We start from the raw sequence: 22,334 nt of genomic DNA on the forward strand, positions 1-22,334 counted from the left end.
GTGGTGCAATGACACCCAGCTCCTTTGCAACCCCATCTACTTTGCCCCTTAACGCCTTTCCTTGTTTTTTTGTTTCTTTTGAGAACACTTAATTATGACAGCATGTTGAAGAAAAACATAGTTTATATCTCATGCTAGGAGGTGCTAATTGTCTTCTTTAAAAGTCCACAGACTTCCTAAGTAGGCTTAGGGGAAGGTTCATAACTGAAGTACTGTTTAGGCAAGCTGTGGTTACTGTAGACTGCTGTAATTCCAGTTTTGTTGAAGTTTTTAACATTACCGTAGGTCAAATCTTCAATAAACTTTGGATGGATTTCAAGTTAACCTCCTTCCTTCCCACTTGTAGTCCTGCATTCTTTGAGGTGGATTTACCTTCAGATTTTCAGTTCCTTTGAATGAAAAGCTCAAACAAATCATGGTACATTTAATTAAACTTTTGAGGACTTGCACCATACATCTGCCAAAGTCAAAAGGTAGTTTAAGCATTGGGAACACCTGCATCCTAGTAGTCTGTTTGTTGATATGACCCTGCCTCTCTTGGCCTCTTCATCCAACAAGTCAAAATTCATTTTGCCTTAGACTGGCTGAGGACCGCTTCATGTTGGATATAATGTTTGGATCTATCCCAAGGGATAATGAAGTGACTTGCATAAAATGGTAAATAAAACAGAACATCTCAAAACCTAAAAAAAATAAAATAAAGTTAGGTTTTCACTTTTTTTTTTTTTTTTTTTTATGTGCCTGCTTCTTATTATGGTTATCTTATTATATTATCTTTTTATAATTATGATTATTGTAATAATCCCTTTGAAAATCATAAGTGTTGACTGGGGTTTGAATGAGTTATCAAGTGTTTCCCGAGTGGAGAAGACCTCAAAAGTTTCAGTAGGAGACAGACAGTACATTAAAAAAATATATTTTTTAAAAAAGGCATTAATTATAAAATTAACTGGATGAAGAAAGACATGGAAAGAAATAGGAGACAACATGGCAGGCCAGGGTGGAGATGTGCAAACCTTCACTGGTGGGAAAGAGTGAAAAAAGAAAAAGTGTGAAAGAGTGGGAAAAGTGTTCACAGGTGAACAGTTTTACCAAGAGAATGAGGACATGATTGAGAGGAAAATGGAAATGAAAGAAAACTAACCTTAGATAAAGTCTAAGACTTAAATAATCATTTTTCTTAAAGGTATCTTACCCCTAGTTGACTTCCTTTCCCCTTTTTCTCTACTAAATAAATTGTTTTAAATTTTTTTGTTATTTATTATTATTATGCAGCTGCTCACTTGACATCACTTTCTGTGTCTCAGATTTTTTGAGTGAAAAGAAATTTGAGTAGATACAGAAGTGGTTTTGTCCTTTAATTTAGTTCTTTCTTTACTGTGAAATATTCCTTTTTATTATTCACTTTTGCAATTTTCTAAATTTGGGTCAAGTCCTTTGCTTTTGTGATAAAATAGAACTATTGTTAAAAGATTTATCTTCTGTTATCAAGCCTTTTTAATAACTCTGAATAACTTTTCTTACATCAGCTTGACTTTTTTATTTTTCTAATATCATTGGAATAAGTTGTTCTTAGGTCTGGAGACAAGTTAATCATATATCCCAAGACCCTTCTTATCCTACCTTTTTCTGCCTCCCCAGTGTAAAGGCTGTCAAATTCATGCATTTGGTTATCTGTAAAAGACGTACATTTTAGCTTCATGGCATGGACACAATGCACTTTCTGTTTCTCTGTTGGTGTAATTCTTTTCATTAATAATGATTATAAAAGGTACAGAATTCCCCGTATCTGTAATAACCCTTCCAACAGCCCATTTTGGAGCTGGTAGAATATGTCTGTTCCTTATGATGCATAGGCTTTTCTTCAGTACTTTTTAGGGTTTTCCTTGAGATTTTTCTTTGCCATGGAATGCCATGTGACACTCCAGTGTCACATTTGCATTGTGATCCCTTAGAGTTTGAAATAAACATGATTGAAAGACTGATTACTTACCGATCAGCTTGAGTACTTCAAGGTGTCTATGTACAGTGCTTTGCTAGTAATTTCACACTGAAGTTCAAGGGCATTTCTCCTTCAAACATGTTCTTACACCTCAAATATTAACACTTAATTTTAAATGCAATGTAGCTTGTAAAAAACACCATGTGTATAGAATGTATTGGACTATTTGTTTGTTAGATTAAAAATACCATTTTTAAAAATCAACCTACCATTGTGAAATATTTTGCACATCTTGGATTGGATTGTGATGATTGCATTTTTAAAAGTGCTGTGTATAGCAATGCATGGGAAAAAACAAATGCTTATATAGAAAAGCTGGGCAGAATTTGACAATAAAGAATGAATTTACATAACATACAACTGCAAAGAGAGATAAGCTGTTCCACAAAATTAAGTTGAATTGAGGAAATAGAATTAGCCAAACACCTACAATGAAGGGGAAATTTTGAAAGTGCCATAATGTCTCATTTCCACCTGTTATAAATAAAGCTTTCTTTTAGCTGTACTTTTCAAAATGGCAATCTGCATATAGAATTGACTGAACCTATAAATAAAACATTTCTTGAGGCTCCGGACTGGGGGAAAAAAAAAAAAAAATTCCTTTATTTTCTTTGTCTTTTGTTTCATAGGAAAAAATAATCTTTAAAAATTCTTCTTTTCTAGAACCATGCTAATTTTAGAACCATGCTAATTTTTCTGTTCGGCTAACCAGGCAATGATAAGCTCAATTTAATGTCACTGAAAAGACTGGAAGGTAATGTTTCAAACATCTATGTCCTCCAGTCTACTCTACCTACCAATGTGGAAAGATGTGGCAAACAGTCACAAATGGACTCCAGAATTATCTGTTTTCATATGGTATATATGAAAAGATATTGGGATATTAATTCTCTCTTTTATTGTGCCCTGTATCACAGAATGGGGATCTATGGAGTTGTTTTCCATTGCATCTCTGTGGTTTTCTCTTTCGAAAGAACGTAAGAGCTGACCATTCCTCATCATCTCTTTTGAAATAAACACTAAAATGTGGGGTTTAAAAAGAACATAATAAGAGACAAAAATATTTCTGGTTAGTCTTGATATAACATTACCTGTTTGTCAGACTTCCTGTGATTCCCACATTAACATGATTGAAATATGGTGGGGTTTGTAGGAGTCAGGTGAGAGCTGCACAGATGGAAAAATGGCAGAGATTAATAAAAATCCCCTTTCCCTCTGCCCCATGAAATAAACCACTCCTGTATATATTTCACCATAGTTTCAAATAAACCTGAGCTATGGAGAAAGGATTACCTGTGATAGGCACTGGGGAAAAAATTATGTTGAGGATTCACTTGTACTTTTTCCATAAGGGTAACTCTGGGGTTGAGCCCTCCCCAGCACACCAGCGGCTGCAGAACAGGAGCCAGCAGCCAGTCTGATGCTGAATGCAGTCCTGCGCACGGTGCAGCCAGGGGCATGGCTTCTCACTGGCCCAGGAGCCTTCTGATGCTTTCAGGATGATCAGCTTAAAAGACTTGTTAAAAACAGAGCTGAGGGATGACAAGCTCTTATTGCTTGGGAAAAATAATCAAATTTTGTATAGGTAAGGCCTTCAGACATTGTGATTAATTTGGAATAAAGATGTGGCAGTGCTACAGTTTATTGATAGGAAAGAAATACCTTTCATGTTTATTCAGTAGTAGAGATCATTAGCACTTTTCTTGTAATTTTCCTCTTTGTTAAGGCTGACAGTAACATGTATTCCTCTTCATTTCAAGGAGCAACATATACTGAAAAGATGCCAGTAACTTTTGTTGATTTTTAGCAATAGGCTCGTTCATCCTATCCTTACATTGTCTGAAGTTTATAAGTCAAATGACATTAGTCATAATAAAAAATAAATAAAGGTTTTTATATTGAATGCCTGGAAATTATTTTTAAGTCTGTACCCCCATACAGTAGTGGTGGTGCCTGGCTAGGAAACTACAGTCACATTGATCATTTCTATCTTCCTTCTTTTAGCAACAGATCAACTCCTAACAATCATGACCGGATACAGCGCCTGAGACAAGAATTTCAGCAAGCAAAACAAGATGAGGACGTAGAAGACAGGAGACGTACTTACAGTTTTGAGCAGCCGTGGGTAAGTGTACATAGTGTGCCTAATCTGGAAACTTGCACCAACCACCTCTCTCCCTGCTCTGGTTGGGAACAAGGCAGTGCAGACCTATGGTCCTCTGCCACCAGACTTCTGCCTATTCTGCTGGCCACATTTTTGTTCCATTGATGTTTACTTCACTTTTAAATTTCTTCAGCCATCTGTTCTCTGTGCATGTAGCATCATTTGCTCTGTGTTTAGACCCTTGAATCTGTGAGTTACTACGTTTTTTTTACGTCAAAAGCAATATCAATTATTCTGAAATTTTCTAGGAAAATAAAAATAAAACACATACCAATGATAAATAATTTAGAAAGATCATATAAACTTGCAGATGGTATTTTCTTTGAAGAAATATCTCTATGATTAGTTATTTTCCTTAGGAGGAAGAGGTATGTATTTTCACAGCAAAAAAGAAGAGAGATGCATGCCTCACAATAACACCCCTTTGCCACTTACATTAGCTGAGACTCTTCTGTCTTGAGATATACGTCCTAATTGATCATTTAAATCCTGTTCAATCTGATCTAGCAAAGTGATACAATTATGTAAATCCATGCTGCTTATCTTGTTTAACATAATTGAATGAATCACTGTTGCTTTTTAATCAATTATGTATCCTAAATTAGGATCCTTTAAATGCAGGATAAATATTGTATTGTATTTTTGTTTCAAAATTCTATAATAAAGATGGTGAACAAATTGCTCACATTCCCAAGTAAACAGAAGCTGTATCATGACAGCTGTAGAATTTCTCGCATCTCCAAAATGAGCGTAGGTGATGTTAGAGCTACTTAGCATTACAATGCACGGGAGACTGAGGTGGAAACATCCAAAGATCCACATCTCTGTCTGAGGGCACTGTGAACAACCCAGGTAACATTACCATGCATATGTATCTTTGCTTGCTGTTATGGTGGACATAGAAAAAAATTTGACCTGTTGAGTCGTTGCGTCCTCGTCCATCTTAAGCTCACCAACTTGAAACTGTGGTATTTTTAACATGCAGCATGGAGAGGAACAAAGGTAAATGTATCCCTAAGTGACCTGACATGCTGTATCGGAATATAGGCTTGCTTCCCATGTTAGAAAACCCTTAACCTTCTCTGAAATTGAATAAATAAAATAAACATTTTCTTTATGACCAGATGTTTTTGATTTGATGTGGTGAACATAATGTGATTGCTCATCTTGGTTATAGTGTAATGGTTTTTGGAAGAAAGGGGGCTGGGTGTAGGAGGTACTTCCCATTATGCATATCAACTGCTGTTTATTCTCCAAAAGAGAGATTTGTGCTGTGTTCTTGGGAAAACTGTCTATGAGAAAAACTTGCACTCTTGAAGACTTGGGAACTTAACTACTGAAGGTCACGGGCCACATTGTTGTATATCTAAATGCCATAGCAACTTTAGACAGGCAACTTGGCTTTTATTATAGTTTCTTGTAATGAGCGAGTAGGGAATTATTTGGATGACAGGCTGATTACCTTAGGAATGGAATAATTTCCTAAATTGTGGGTCAGAACATTGACCTTTCCTTTTTCTGTTATTCAAACAAATGGGATCTCTCTGTTTACTCCCTTTCTACAGATCATGCAAATGAGCTCAAAGTGACTAATTCAGTTTAATGTATTAATATTAATTCTGAAGCTCATTGTTGCTTTTGTAGGAGCTGCTGTTGTAAAGTATTTAGGTGACCAAATGTTTTATTTTAGATATGTACTCTTAAAAAATTGGCCCAGAGTACTTTTGAATTATATTTTTTTTTCCATCGTGTAGTCCAGGCTTTCAAGATCTCAGTGCTTGGAAAGGATAAAGCAATGATCTCATCCATTTCAACAGTTCACAGTCATTTCAGTGTTAAGGAACCATAACCCTCTCTCTTAAGGAGAATGTATTACTTTAACATATTAGTCTAAGATGACGGACTTTGTTAAGACACCCTCTCAAAACAGATCCAGATGTACTATTAAATATCAGTGACACACACACAAAAATGCAAAAGTAGTTAATAATACGTATGCAGGAAAATACTTATGTGCATTCATCAACCTCCTTTCAGTCTTCTCCATCTGTAAGCTGTTGGTTACAAACCACAGCAGAGACAAGTGCACCTGTATGTGGACCGTTGTTGAAAAGTATGCTTTCACCTGAGGGATATGGCTTGTGCAGCCTACATAAACAAAAGGCTTTGCATCCAGAGATGCCTCTTGAGCCACTTGACAGCAGCCAACTCTGACCTGGTTTGGATAGAAGGAGAAAAAAAAAAAAAAGCAAAAGAACAATATTTCATCCTCTGAGAAGTGTATGCTATGAGGTGATAAGTAGTTTGCATTTCTCATTAACAAGATGATGGGAGGATTGAGGATAGGGAACAGAGTGCTGATGTGATGTGGGACTATTGGTTACTTTAAGGAAGTGTAAATGAACATAAAGTTTGCAGTGTGGATGCTGACGGAAATCTGGCAGATCTAAGGATATTCAGAGGAGCTCAATAGCTCAAGAACCTGCTAATATATTATCAAAATGATCATGTGAACGTCACCAACTACAATCCTTCCCAGACTATTAATGTCCTGTGACACAACAGCTCAGTTACCTATGACAAATACATTCAGACTCCTCCAGAGTTTTGAGACAGATCTCTGTGCCATGGAGCACTACATCATGCTGGCCCTGAGCGATATCTGTAGCAGAGAGATCCGTGCCTAACCCCAGCCATTTCTGGCTGTTCCCGTCAAGTGAAGGTTATTTCTCTGTAGATGAGCAATGTGACAGAGCTGGACTTTTTGCACGCTGTATTTACCCTGCCAGTAAACAAAATACTTGACTGCCTACAAGAGTTCATACAGCATCAGGCAGCTTAACAGACACGAGAAGTGATAGTGCTGGAATGAGACAACACCGTCTATTAAACAGTGCAGCATTCCTGCTCAAGGCCATTTGAATGACACATTGTTAAGCTTTAATAACTGACTAACTGTTGCAACGGAGAGTCATCTCTAAAATCCAGCAATTCTGTGGTTGAGTCAAAGCTTTATGGAAAAGCTGTTTGTTTATAAGATAACTTTATCAGTCTTTGTGATTTTTTTTCCTCTTACATGCCCTTTTTTTTTTCTTTTTTTTTCTTTTTTTTCTTTTTTTTTTTTGGTGTATCAAAAACAAGGTACAAGAAGACTTACAAGGGCAAGTCTGTATGACTGATGTTGCACAGGGAAAAAATGAATGAAAAATAACATCAAGTATGATTTATCCATTTTAATGCTGCTGGTGTTAATTCCACTCAGGTTTGCAGAAATGTGTACTTGGGCATATAGAATTACATGGAGTCACAGTATGTCTGCTAATGTTTAAGGCCCTTGCTGTTGCTATGGCAAATTTTAAACCAATGCAAGATCCTTTTGGAGTTGATTTTTCTGTTCAGCAACAAAGTTGAGTCTCTCTGTTTCTGTTTTTGTCTTTCTGTTTTTCTTTGTTTATTAGTTTTCTGGGTAGTGTTGGGTTTTCTGAGGTTTATCTTTGCTTGCACCAGTCCCGCGGTGAGGGGATTTTTATTGTAATTTGTTCCATACCTTGTATTTTTGCCTAGTCACATCTTAATTAACAGATCCTCACCTTCAATAACAAAACCACAGCATTATAACCCTAAACATCATGGGAGTGAACAATCCAATTAAACAAAATAGTATATTTAATCAGTTGAAAACACTACAATTGCTTGCCAGTCCTTCTTGTGGAAGTGCACTGTCTATCAAAAAAACACGAAGACTGGAGAGACAAAAGTTGGTGGTTTAGTTCTTCATCTTTAATATAAAACTCGGTTCTAAAAATGGGAAACAATGGACAACTTCCATTCACAAATACATTCTTCTCCAGTCATCTCAAATCCATTTGGATGGTTGGAAAAAAATGCAGCTGCGCAAACTCTACTTTAAATATTTAGGAGTCAAATAAAAAGATATTTTTATTCTAAGGATAACAGCTAGCTGAGTCAAAATAAATATACTACCTTACTCATTTGAGTATACCTTTAATTATGTGCATAGATTCATGAAAGGTAAGTAATTGCAAGATTTTGATAGAGGATTTCAGAAATCTTAATAGCATGGCTTCATAGATAAATACTGTGTAAAAACAAGATAAAAACAAGTCTAGGGACTTGTTTTATTCTGCTGTTTGTTGGTTTGTAGATCTTGTCTCTATGAGAGATTTAAAGAGAAAATATGTTATTTTATTTATTTATTTATTTATTATCAGTGGTACTCATTTCTTATCCCTGTATTCAGGTCCTTAACATATTCAAAACCATAATCCTAAATAATCTAAAATCCCTTTAGAAAAACAAAAGCCTGATTTTTATCACTGTAACTTCCACTGTAACATATTTATTTGACCTGGAAAATGAATAGCAATATATTTAAAACAAATACTGCAAACTTTACATCAGGATCTAAATTCTGGAGAATTACTCTACACGTCGAGAAAGAAAAACAGTATAGTCATTCTTTTTACTTTTAATCAATTTTAAGAGTCTTGTTCAAGAAATGTTATTCAAGATATTAGGTAATACCTAATGGAACATTACAGTCTGACAAAGAATAACAGCTGACTTGCTGTTCTTTCTATCTCAGTCTCTTTCAGAGAGGAAACCAGTTATGCAGGGCATTCTCTCCACAGGTAGTTTCTCATCAGTTGTGCAATTAATATCCATTGATTGTAAAACCTGGGAAAGCTTAATGAAATACCATGCATCTCTTTCCACATTTCAGACTTGAGGTTTCAAATTTTTTTTATATATATATATATATATATAATAGATAGATAGATAGATAGAAAGATATATTTCTTTTCCTACCAGTTTCAATCTATCATTTTATATGAAGCATAAAATGAAGATAGAAAATTTTTAAAAAGAAATCAAATAATTTAATTTTGTAAATAAACATATTTATAGCTCACAGCCATGCTGCATGTAAATGACCCAAGCAGAACTTCAAGGCTCTCTAAATGTTAAGTTTCTGACATAGTGAAGATTTCTTTCTTTTGCTGCCTAAGAAAGGAAATCTTAGACCCAAACCATGCCATTCAGCTTCCTACATGTACACCAGAGAAAAATACATAAAGGGATGGGATTTTCTTATTATATGGTGTTTGAATTAGTACACACCTGTTGGTATTTTTTAAAAGAAGTAATGCTATATGTTCTGTTTACCATGGCAACATAAATAAAAAGATGGAAATAAATATAGCTTTCAAGAACATTTACAAGAACCACAAAATGTTTTTTATCATTCTGACTTTTGATATACAGTCACTGGATTGACTATCAGCTGTGCCAAGTACATACATAAAGCAGGCAAGGTTGTTTAATCTTATCTATTTCTAATTAGTGCTGAACTAAAAGAACCACAGACTTTTTGGGGACCTCATGTCTACTGCCTTCCCAGGTGAAGTTTAAACTTCTAGGTTAAACACAGAGCTTAATCTGGAAAAAAGAGTAAACATTTTAATATTAAATAACAGTCTTTTTAAAGTAACTGGGAAAATACAAAAGGATTTGTTCATCTCCCTATTAGCTTCCTTTCCTTTCCTTTCCTTTCCTTTCCTTTCCTTTCCTTTCCTTTCCTTTCCTTTCCTTTCCTTTCCTTTCCTTTCCTTTCCTTTCCTTTCCTTTCCTTTCCTTTCCTTTCCTTTCCTTTCCTTTCCTTTCCTTTCCTTTCCTTTCCTTTCCTTTCCTTTCCTTTCCTTTCCTTTCCTTTCCTTTCCTTTCCTTTCCTTTCCTTTCCTTTCCTTTCCTTTCCTTTCCTTTCCTTTTAGAATTTCTATAAGTTTGAGCAAGTATTTCTCCCAATTTCTCACTATGACCGTAGGCTTTGAGATAAGTGTGTCAGCAGGACTGGTGGATCTGGCTCAAAATTCAGTTCTCTTGATTTTCCCCATGACCTCCTTTCTGTGATTGTGTAGCAGCTCTGATCTGTGCCAGTCCTGGGGGATCCACACTTCCACTTACTAAGCTACCTTCTGTGGGCTGACATGCCCACTCTGCAGTGAAAGAAACTGCGAAGATTTAGCTAGGAAAGAGAAGAGGGACCTTTAACCCTAAAACATGCTGTCCTTAACTGCCAAGAGTGGTCAGTGTAGCATGACACATGGTATATTCTGTGCAAACTGAAAAAAAAATATATTGTTTGGATAATGAGAAATCTGTAGAAACTTCTAACTTCACATCTCTAGTTTTAAATTAATGTCTCTTTGAGAAGAGAACTGTCTAATTTCATGTATCTCAAAACACAGTTTTACAAGCTGAGTATTGCTTAACAATGCTGAATGCAATAACTATCATTGTCACTTACATGTATTGTGGAAGACATGAACATACATTTATTTGTATAATGCAGCCTTGGTTGTTATTGTGGCCTTGACTGCATCCTGATTTAAAAGGTCAATGCTTGTCATACGTCTCATTGCAAACAAGGCCAGAGTTCTTATCAATCTGCATTGTGAAGACAGAGCTGTTGCCAGGTTTCTTGGATGGTTTCAAGTTGTTATAATTGTGCTTAGCCTTGTGTCACCCAGTTGATATCAGTGTTAAAATTATTTTTTTGTATTCCTTATTTATTTTTTGTTGCTGTTGTTATTGCTGTTGAAAGATGTGCAAATGTCTCGACTTATTTTTAATTATCTCCATTTTGTGCTGACATAAATGGGGTGTGCATGTATATAGATGCGTTTGTGTATATATTGTAACACTGTTTATGTATATGTTGGTAAAAAATACTAATTAGATTTTGAGTATTAAGGTTACTAATTATTTAAATATTTTTAGTTGATATACTTTAATCAAAAGCATCTTGAAAAGATAAATCACTGTACAGGGATTTGCATTTTTTCTGAACAAGTTAAGGGACCAAAAATAAATATGTTACATTTTTATATTATCATAATCATATATCAAGGGCATTCAATATGGTATCACTGAGATTTTTAATGAAAAGATTTTAAAGAAATGCCTTTTCACTGGTAAAATGACTGAATGTACCCGTCTATGTGTATATAGGCTATATTATAGAACATGTGATTATGTATAGAGGGAATGTTTTTATGTCTCATTGCTATAGTTTTGGAGGCCTGAAATCAGGCAGCAGAATTGATTACATGAACAGCATACTGCTGATATGGACAGTATGTAGACTCAATAAGTATCCAACATGTACTCAATAAGTATCTTACTTTTCATGTTAGCTAAGTATTGCAGATGGGGCATACAGGTACTCGTACCTTCAGAAAATCAGTTAATTGATTTTAGATGCTTCCATTTAGACCCATCAAATTATAAATCTTGTCCCTGTGACAGGGGGAAAAGATTCTTCATCAAGAGGGGGTTTGGTCACTGGAACAGGCTCCCCAGGGCAGTGGTCACAGCACTGAGCTGCCAGAGTTCAAGAAGCATTTGGACACTACTCTCAGACATATGGTTTGGTTTTTGGGTGGTCCATGGAGCCAGGAGTGGGACTCAATGATCCCTGTGGGTCACTTCCAACTTCTGTGTTTCTGTGGTTAGATGAACTTCTTTGTGAACGGCTGAGATTCAAGACCTTTACCCTCCAAGACATTAGTTGTGGGTGGGTGCTACAGAAGGCAGGCAGGTGTGGCAGCCGCTGTCTCTGTTTAATCATTAGTTCCTATGTGCATTAAAACAAAATCTCTCTGAAGCTAAGTTTTGGTCTTAGTCCATTCATAGTCCAGTAGTGCTTTCAAAGCCTCTGTTTCCTTAATAAAAAATTTACGGCAACTTCAGCTCTTACTTGCATCCGTACCTTCTAGATCATGCAATTTAGTGTCTTGTATAAACCTAAACTGAGTAGCAGCTCAATTCTAGTTCCACCTGTTTGATAACTTAACCATTCACTGCACAGTAAAATCCTTTTCTGTTATATTTACAGTGAACTGAGGCAAGTGAAACTGTTTTCAAATAAAGAGTAGCAATTATGATTTCATGTCTTGTTTGTGGTAACTATTTTCTCACATCTGACATAGCTGCAGCTTCCTGGCAATATGCAAGCATTCCAACATTGTTGAAATGGAACCCATGAAATGATGAGATTGTCTCTAAAATCTTAGTTTAAGTGCTTGTATTCCTTATGGAGATGTTGAGATGGGAACTTCTAAGTTTCCCCGTGGTTCTCTGTAAGCTGCTTATAACCACACTGGAGAGAATTCACAAATAAATCTTGTAATTTTCAGGTAATCACTTGCTTCCATAGCTGAGCCCTTCAATAAAATACCAAATGTCAGAAGACTCTCAATAAAGTCAAGAAAGTTACAAATGTTGACATATGCAATAACTGAAATGCTGCTCCATATGGGTTGCCCTTATTTAATATAGTAGGAAATCTCCATGGGGGTTGTTGGTTTGGACATACATATGTACAGCTTATTCATCTCTCAGAAAAATTTCCCACAAGGCTGACACAATTCTGTTTTCTGAACTTGTTGCCTCATCATGCCATTCCTAAAACATTTTTCATTGGAAGTACTGTTTTGCTGAGGCTTTTACAGAGTGAATCTGTTCTGAAGTGGACATCATTGTTGCATTAAGGATTCTTTTAAATAAGTGACTTATAGTTTATGCTTTCACATTCTGATACTTTTACACAATAATCTTCAGCTAAGGGGAAAAGCAGTTGTTCACCAAATTGTAGCTGTTAACTTCTGAGTTGAGACTGATGCTCTGAAGTGTTAGCAAAGATGAATTTTCTAAAAGTTGCACAGCTGTTTCAGCTTTGTTGTGTTTTTGGCTACCTGCAAGTACTTGATTCTATAATAAAACAAAGGAGATGTTTATGTCACAAATGACAATTTTTGGTTTCTAAACCTTGTCTTCAGTGTAAGAAGAATTTGAAAAGCCTTTTATCTTTTAGACGTTTGTCAGCCATTATAATATCTTTTTGCAGCTGAAATTATAAGGGTTGCGGGGGGGGGGGGGGGGAGGGGGAGGAGTTCATTATGGGCGAATGTGTGAGGGAACGCACAGATCAAAAAGTAAAATGTGCTTTAACAAAAGCAGATCCAAGACAAGCTGTGTCAGTCCAGGGCTCAGTCAAGTGGCTGTACTCCTTAACCTCCCAGTGATCACAAAATCATTCTGTGGCTTTTGTGGCACTCTGTTTTGCAACTAGAGATCAAAAATATGAATAATATAGTAACACAAAAAGTGACATATTCACAAAAGTAAACTTTTTTTTCATATCCCAAGTTTGAATACAGCCATCCTGCCTGATTTTGACTGGTAATGCTACACATTCCCAGAATGGCCATCCATTTTCACGTGCTCTTGGCATTGTCCGCAAAGTTTCAGATGGCCAGTTTAGTTGTTATCTAAATTCTTCTCTGTGGCAGAGGATTCCCTGTTGTCCACAACAGACTTGCTAAATGTGTCTCTTTGAACATATCAAACCAGAAACTGTTTCCCTGTCTCAGAAAAGTAAGTGGTGTATGCCTGGACCAAGAGCGAAATAGGATGGCAATGCCAAGGAAGAACATCATTGCTTGAGAATTGAGAACGTTGCTCCCTACTCTCTCAGGTCCTCAGTAGGGTGTAGAAGTTAGCATTAGTATGGCTAGGTTAGCTTATGGTGTCTAAAGATCTTTTCCACCGAATTCTTTTAAATTTCAGTATTACTATAAGAGCACAACCCATTCTGGACCAATATTTTTCTGATACATGTCATAGTAGTTGTATCATCGTAGTCTGTAGAAGAGGTTGTTTTCTGTAGTTACATGAAAAGAAGTTGTGGGGAGCTGGGTGTTGGCCTCCTCTCACAGATAACTAGCAATAGAATAAGAGGGAATGGCCTCAAGTGGCACCAGGGGAGGTTCAGGTTGGAAATTAGGAGAAATTTCTTCTCAGAAAGAGTGGTTAGGCATTAGAATGGGTTGTCCAGGAAGGTGGTGGCATCACTGTCTCTGGGGGCGTTTAAGGAGGAAAGGTTGGACCTGGTGCTTAGGGACATGGTTTAGTGGGTAATATTGGTGGTACGGGGATGGTTGGACCAGATGATCTTGGAGGTATTTTCCAACTTATGATTCTATGATTCTGTAATTGGTAGGTCAGGAGCAGAATCTGTAGCACAGGACGCAGAGTGATGGATCTGAGTTTAACATAATTTTTATGAATGAGCTACTTGAATCACATTTGTACAAATATGATGGTGTAATAGTGATTTAAATGATAGCTCTTTTGTGGGTATTTTTCTGCTTTGTTTAAGACATTTTTGTTTCCATTTTACAGCCAAGCTCCAAGACATACTCGCAGAGTGGCAGACACTCAGTATCAGTAGAGGTTCAAATGCAGCGGCAGCGACAAGAAGAAAGAGAGAGTTTCCAGCAAGCTCAGCGACAGTACAGCTCTTTACCCAGGTATGGCAACTGTCTGAAGCTATTCAGTGTATATGAGCCTGGAGCTAATTTCGTTTGTAAAAGGAAAATTGTGTGCTTAGTGCAGACACTTTTGTTTAGCGTTGATATAAGGTGGAATGTATTCAGCGTGGAAGAGGCATAAAATTTCTTAAGTGAGAGCATGTGGTAGCTGTTTATTTTAGTAGAATTACTTCAGAGCTGATTTCAGTGGGATTTGATCACTCAGCACCCAATAGAATTAAGATGTTGAAACAAAGCTATTCTTTGTGGGACACCATACAGTTTCATTTTCTGCAATTACAAAAATCTCCTGAGCATGACATGGGTTGCCCCCTTTTGACAGGTCAAATTTTTTTTTTCTTTTTTTTTTTTTTTCTGTCACATAATTCTTTACTGGGTAGAAATTCTATCTTTGTGATGCTGATACAAAGCAAAAATTAAAAGGAAAAAAGTAATCTCAAGACCCAGAACAATAGAAAATGGAACTGAGAAACTATCCAAAAAAAACAAGAGCCTCCAGTATATACTTTTCTTCTAAGTTACTGGATTATTAGCAATTGAATGCTGAAAATTGATGCACTTTTTGTCTAAAAAATCTGTATTTAAAAATTCTTAGGTTTTTAAAATGAACGGATTGGGTAAAAAATCTTTTATTTGATATTTATCTACCAGAATTATTAAACATTTACCCAACTGATATTGTAAATCAGTTTAGCTATCATAGCTAAACTATCATAGTTTAGCAATATGCAAATAGTCTTTACATTTTCAAATATCAACGGCAAAGGCTGAATGGAGAATCCTTTACTCCAGAGGTTGGTGTCAAATTTTCTGGTTTTTAACAACTCATATTTTAGCAATTACATCATAGCTATTTTACTGAAACAAATAGTAGCTTCATGATCAAAGTTATCTTACCATGAACTCTTATCTTACCAGCTTCTTTGAAAATAAAACAGATCTCTCAAATTTTTTGCATGGTATTTGCACCTTTCAGTGTAAAATTTGTTAAGTTTAGAAGAAGGTGAGAAAGTAAAATGTAAAGTTATTGTATTTTCTTAGAAAGAGTGATGGTATGTTATTTTGAAAGTCCTTATATTTCCTTTGCTTCTTACTTCTACCTTACTTCTGAAGTGATTACATGTATAAATGCTATGCTTGTTATCTTGATAAATTCTCTTTCAATGTTACTAGTTCCAGCAGTAGATTAAGTAGTAAAGCATGAATGCTAGTGTTGTTTTTAAGCTGGGGGAGAGGGGGAGGAATTATTTTTAGTTTGAAAACTGTGATTTGTAAAACTTGCTTCCCTTGTTCTGCTTCATCACTGGTAACATTTAAAAGGTAGAATTCAGTTTCAGTGCTGTTCCAGTGGTAGAAATTCGTAACTGTAAGGAGAAAATTCAGCTACAAGAAATTTGAAAAATTATTCTTTGGGCCATAGAAACGCTTGTTTTGAAATGAGTGAGTGAGAACTTCACTCAATGTGGTTTTCAACATCAGAAATGACTAGCAAGCTGGTAACAATGCATGTTACTAAGTAATTAATGATTATTTAATGATTGTGATGGAGCACTCTGGGAGTGCAGCGCAGCACTCAGCTGCACTGGGAGAAGACAGAATTTTAGGATCTTGGACTAAAGTTGAGTTCTATGAATACAGTGATATTTCTATAACAAGCTGGGACATCTGTTTCTACAGCTTTACAAACTGTTTGTAACTCTAGGACCAATCTGTAAAGAAATCTTAATCTTACTCAGAAACTTAGGTCCCAAGGTTAATGTTGCAACTATGGCTTTGTAATGCTTATAGTTTGTGTGCTTAATTCTGGAGCTTTGTTGCTTTTCATCTTGTATAGTCTCTAGGAGCCTTTCTTTTTTTTTTTTTTTTCCTTTGTACTTTTAAATCATCAGTACTGGAGGCAAATAAACTCTTTAGTCAATTTTAAGGAATCTTCCCAGAAAGACAATGAAAGTGGGCCAAATTATTTTGAACAAGTACCAGAAAACAGTCAGTAAATTAAATCAGTTCAACTAGTCATCGTCTTGTCCCATGTGAAACTGTAAAAGCAATGTTTAACTCCAAGTTAATTTTGTAGTACTTAAAATTTATCTTGCTCTAGATCAGAAACCTGACAGTTTCGTAGCCTACAGAGGTTCATTCAATTTCCTCTTGTTCCAGGGAGTGATAAAACATGGCTCAAAAACATTGTTTCTTTGGCAGAGTTGGATATGTGAATACCAAGAACAGCTATAAAAATTTGCATAAGAATTTACATTATGTTATAATTTATGCTGTAATAATTTACATTCATCCTGAATAACAGTTTTCATCCAGAGGTCTCAAAATACTTTACAAAAATAGGTGGATATGGTCATTTTCAAGTTATATGCGTGGAAGGAATATTGCAAAAACATCAGCAAGTGTTGTTACTTTTTTCCAGGTCTCTGTCTCGCCAATGTATATTCATTGGATGAGACCAAATTGAGTCATGTGTGTTGACATGTAAAACCAAGCCATATATACACAACTAAATGATTTTCTTATTGATTAATGTCGCAATATATTTTGTTTTACTGCCTGATTCTCATACACCAATGTGAATCTCGAAGTGGGTATCTCTTTTGCTGCAATACAAAATTGTTTTACTTTATCATCACCAATCTTATTTTAAATTCATAAAAGTATCTAGCAGCTTGATAGTAAATTAAAGCTATTTCAAAGCCATAATCTGTCTTCAAAACAATGTAGTGATTTATTGTGAAAAGAGATAAGAATTTGTAATTCCTCTATGTATATGATTTATTTATCTACCCCCATGATGGAGGGTTTTTTTTTTTAAAAAAAAAAAAAGGTTCTGTCTACCCTTTCTCTTATTGAAGCCATTGCAAATTGGAAAATTTTGTCCTGATAGCACAAAATTCCTTCATTCTGGAACTGTGAAGAAGAAATTCTCATCCGTGTAACTACTTATCAATAATGTGTTTTATCTTCTGACTTGTGCAGTGTTAGAGCGAATGCTTTAAAGATCTGCCTCTTGCATTTTTAATCATGTATGAGTCTAGATTCAAATCTTTCATGAGTGACTACAAGTGCTGGCTGCTATCTGGTTTCTTAGGTAGCACAGCATTGTATGTGGTCTTTCCTAGTCTGCAGCTGAATTGTTGCACTTTTCTCTTGGGAACATGATCATAGTTGTAATACTGTATGGATATTCACAACTTATTTCTACTGGAGAGTCCTGGAAGCATAGCTCAACTCTATAGGAAGAGCTGTCCCAGCAAAAGAGATAAGATACCTCTTTTGGACAAGGCTTCTTGAGAATTCTGTAGCTGAGGGAAGCCTGCTGGCTTTGCAGAAGCACCCTTCTTTCTAGGGATTGTTGTCAAACATTTGTCTTAAAAGCACTTTTTTTTTTTTTTTTTTTTTTTTCAATCCAGGCAAAGCAGAAAAAATGCCAGTTCTGTATCTCAAGACTCCTGGGAGCAGAGCTATTCCCCTGGTGAAGGGTTCCAGACTGCAAAGGAAAATCCCAGATATTCCAGCTACCAGGGATCGAGGAACGGCTATATGGGGGGACATGGCTTCAATGCCAGGGTGATGCTGGAAACACAAGAACTGCTCCGTCAAGAGCAGAGAAGGAAAGAACAACAACTGAAAAAAAAAACTTCCTCTGAAGGACCTAGCAACTATGACTCATATAAGAAAATTCAGGACCCTAATTATACCCCGCCTAAAGGTCCTTTCAGGCAAGATGTACCACCTTCACCATCTCAGGTAGCCAGGCTGAACAGATTACAAACACCAGAAAAGGGAAGACCGTTTTATTCTTGAGGTGAAGAAAATGAAGATCAACTCATCATGCAATAAGGAACATTTTCACATAGAGACTTATATTTTGAAAACTTTTTAAATTGATGGTACTAAGGAATATATCTGTTGTCTGTTTCAGTGCCTTTAACAATAGGGGCAAAGAGTTGGTGGGCCTTATGTCTTTGCCATTCTGTCTCAAGTGTTCAATTCATGGAAGGATTTTCCACCATTTGACAATCATAGCGGAAGTGAGCAATGCCGCCCCTGCTTACCAAGCCCTGTAGCCCAGTTCAGTAGTTGTCAATGGGTTATTACTAGGATTTGTTGTAATGTGTTTTACTTTGCAGTGACTTCTTACACCAACATGCAGCTTTGTGGCATAAAATTAATGAATTTGAGGTTGAGCAAAGCATTGACATGCCCCTTTTTTATTTCTCTCGGGTCAGGATGGGGGTTGCATATCACTCTTGAGTGGATAAGGCTCAGCTCTACTCAGTATCCAGTCCTAGGATGTTTTATGGTGGAGTCATTACCAGTCTTAGTTGATCTATATGCTGAAAAGCTATCCCTCACCTATTATGCACATATGCACTCTTTTTCTGTCTTTCTCCCCACTCCGAGCTTATTAAAAAAGCCCTTATCCTAATTCATGAGGAAAACAATATTAGGCTCTCAGTTATCCTGAGGATACTGTTACAATCGCCTTATATCTTAAGACACAGTCCATTATGAATGAAATAACTTGAGAGAGATTATACGGTCACAGCCAAGCCCTTAATAAGTACATTTCATTATTGCATTAAATATGGAGACTCAAGAACAAACAAACAAGTGGTTTCTGTTTTGCTTTACTGCTAAACTCATGTGGTCATACGACAACTGTGTCTAGGAAGAGAACTCAGGAGGGAGTCATCCCATGGTCACCTGATACAGACTTGTCATAGTTTGGGGAGATAACTTAAAACAAGAGTGAAAGAAAGAAAGAGAGAAAGAAAGAAAGTTTTCTTTGGATTAAAAATAAATAAATAAATAAAAAGAAAAAGAAAACAATTTCTTCTTTTTACAATTTGTGAAGCTTTGTGAACAATTGCCTTGTGCTTCCATATACTGTACTGTTGCATCGTGATGCTACATTAAAAATAAACCTTTAAGTACATGAATGAGACATAAGTGGAGACAAACTGTTACACATCATCCTGAAAACATGTCAGGATCCAAAAATTACTAAAATGAAAAAGATTGCTCTAGCAGTGAGTAATATTTGAATGTGCATATGGGATATGAGAGTTTCTTTTGCAACAGCTGTTTTTATGTTTGTTGGTCTGAACTTCATGTATTGTAAAAATGTAGCTGGGTTGCTGAAGTGCCTGCAAATCCTGATGTGAAAAGGCTTGAGAATGTATCTCAGCATATCATGTACAAAAAGGAAAGAAAGAAAGCAAGAAAGAAAAATCATGTATTGCGTGATTTTAAAAATGCCTATTTTTTTTTACTGGCACATTTTATTTTTGCGCCAACTTGTTTCTAGAATATATGTGAAATATCAGCACACATATCTGTGTCTTTTATGCCTGTTTGTTAATGGTTTTTGTTGTTAATAATGTACTCCATGTTTAAAAGTTGTTACTAATGTAAGCACAGTGACATTGGATGACAATAGCTCTTTTACGCAGAATTTCCAGAACTGTGTAAAACAGCTTTCCGTGTACATACGAAATTTAGAATAAAAGGCTGTTTCCATTCTTGTCTTGGTATTGACTGTAGACCCTTAGGAGAACTGCTGCAGACATTAAGTTTAAAAAACCCTTAACAGATGTTATTTTATCCTATTCGTAATGATTTGCGTGTGTCTTTGTGTGAGTGCTTATAAACATAGGCAAAAAAAAAAAAAAAAGATTTACAGCCCAGCTGAACACCTGAAGAATATCCTCAGAGGGAAAAAATGCTCAGCTTAGCACCTTATGTTATTTCAGGTCATACCTGTGACATTTGAAAGGTACATTTTAAAGAAAAACTCTGTGGCAAAACTTTCCAGGCTGTTGAGTGGATTGCTCTCCCTGAGGAGAGTGTCATCAGGATACGGGCACCCTCTGTGCTCTGACCAAAACTGGGCACATGTGAGGAAGCCCCCTTGGCACCCACTGGGTATTTTGAGCTCTGATGCGAGTCCTTAACAGGAATGTTGACATGGTGAAAAATGGGAGAGGGCAGATTTATGAATAAAGTGATATTTACAGTGCCAATAGTGATACTCTATTTCGCCTATTAGCATTGAAGCTGTGGAGGGAGATTTTCTCCCTCTTCCCTTCATTCCTCCTTTTGTTGGATACTGCAGGAATGTCAATCATAATTCTGTATATGCATGACATCAGGCTGTTGCCATGGCAATAATAGTGTCAAATTATTCACTGTGACTTTAGTGTGGGATCTCAAGGGGAAGAGTAGCAGGAGACGCAAGGTGGACAGGCAGCTTTTGGTGCCCAAATAAACCAAAGGCATGATTTTGCAAAAGACCTAAACTGCAGTGGCTTGCATTTGAGAGAGAGAAAATAATGCTATTTGCAGTTTTCCAGGCCTTGCTGTCTCATCTCCTGCCTCTGCTCCTAGTATTCCATAGCTTGATGCTTCTATGGAGTTATTTGGACAGGCAAATAATTGCAAGCACTAAAAAATGCATCCACGGGAAAGGAAAACAGGTTGAAGTCCTTTTCAAAATAAGGTCTTTGATAAACTGTTGTTGGAAAAAGGGTATGTGTTTGAAAAAGTACGAAGTATGGGATGTTTTAGGTGTGAGGATGGCATATGTTAAAGTTTACCCTTGTATGAAACTCCTCTTCAAGGTGTTAACAATTTGCCATAATTAGATGTGTTCATGAAAGAAGTCAGATGTTCTCTTTGGGCCATGTCTGTGTTATGTTAGCAAAGAATAAGGTCTTTTTCTGGCTTCGTCATCCTGTCTTCTTCCTGACATAGCGTAGACAGGATTTCTAATATTAACTCCCATAAGTTGCAAAGGGCGATAAGGAAGTGGGAGGGAGATGTTTTAATAGAAAATGACCTTTAGTTCTGCATAGTGAATAGATCCAAAAGTTAATTGAGCTAACTGCATTACTGCAGTAATTTGTTTGTGGACGTATTACCGTTATGAAATTAACTCTGTGACATTAGTGTGTTTAAGAATGGTCACAGGACAGACTGTAAGAGAGCTTACAACATCAAGGAGTGGTTGTAGAGCTTGCACATTTTTTTCTCCTGAAACCCTAAAAAATCCATCCACAAAGCCTGCTGGTATTTTATCAAAATAATTTGTTAATGCTATTGAAATTTCATGGGAAAGTTTAAAATTATTCATGTAGAAGACTGCTGCCTTTCTAAAAAAGCCTACTTCCCTTCTTGTTACAGGACCTCCTTGGAAACAAGACTGCAGCCTTAGTGAATTATTGCATGGGCCAGATATTTTAATATATGTCTTGGAGAACTCTGCCATCAAAAACAGCAAAAAATGGCAGAGAGCCCAGATGAACATGGTTGGAAAGTACAATTGCCATTTATTGCTGGCAAACAGTGGGAAGAATAACAAAACAAAATTTAAACCCAACATGATTGTGGATGTATGGCCTGTCTTTCAAAGCTGTGCTGATGTTTTGCTCACATTCAAGCTGTTTATGAGTGTCTGTAACATTGCATTTCTCTGTGCTGGGTATGTTGAGAAAGGAAAGGAAGAAACATTGGCCAGACAAGGAAGAGATGCGCCAGATTAGCAGTGTTGGCTAAACACAGGATATTCTTGAGTAATTCAAACCTTTGAACTTGCGTTGTTGAGACTTAAAGTGAATTTGGCTATTGCATGTCCTGGCTTGCAAGTCTATTTTCAAAATATTTCCTAATTCTATTTGCTCTGCCTGACTGTTTCTACATCTTCTCTCCTGAGTCCTCTGTCTGGTTCATAGGAGTTGTGAGGAAT

General features: G+C 36.3%; 1 protein-coding gene across 10 annotated transcripts in view; it reads left to right on the top strand.

The window, feature by feature from the left end:
- Positions 1 to 20,110, top strand: part of PARD3 (par-3 family cell polarity regulator) — a 445,907-nt gene extending 425,797 nt beyond the window's left edge. For all 10 annotated transcript variants that reach the window (XM_084507958.1, XM_084507950.1, XM_084507957.1 and 7 more), the window contains 3 exons: positions 4,007 to 4,127; positions 14,433 to 14,560; positions 17,998 to 20,110. In XM_084507958.1, coding sequence (XP_084364084.1) covers positions 4,007 to 4,127; positions 14,433 to 14,560; positions 17,998 to 18,391 — 643 coding nt within the window. In that variant the 3' untranslated portion in view covers positions 18,392 to 20,110. The remainder of the gene's footprint in view (positions 1 to 4,006; positions 4,128 to 14,432; positions 14,561 to 17,997) is intronic.
- Positions 20,111 to 22,334: the final 2,224 nt, after the last annotated feature.

Source organism: Aythya ferina, assembly GCF_964211825.1.
Source record: "Aythya ferina genome assembly, chromosome: 2".
In the NCBI taxonomy this organism is placed as follows: Eukaryota; Metazoa; Chordata; class Aves; order Anseriformes; family Anatidae; genus Aythya; species Aythya ferina.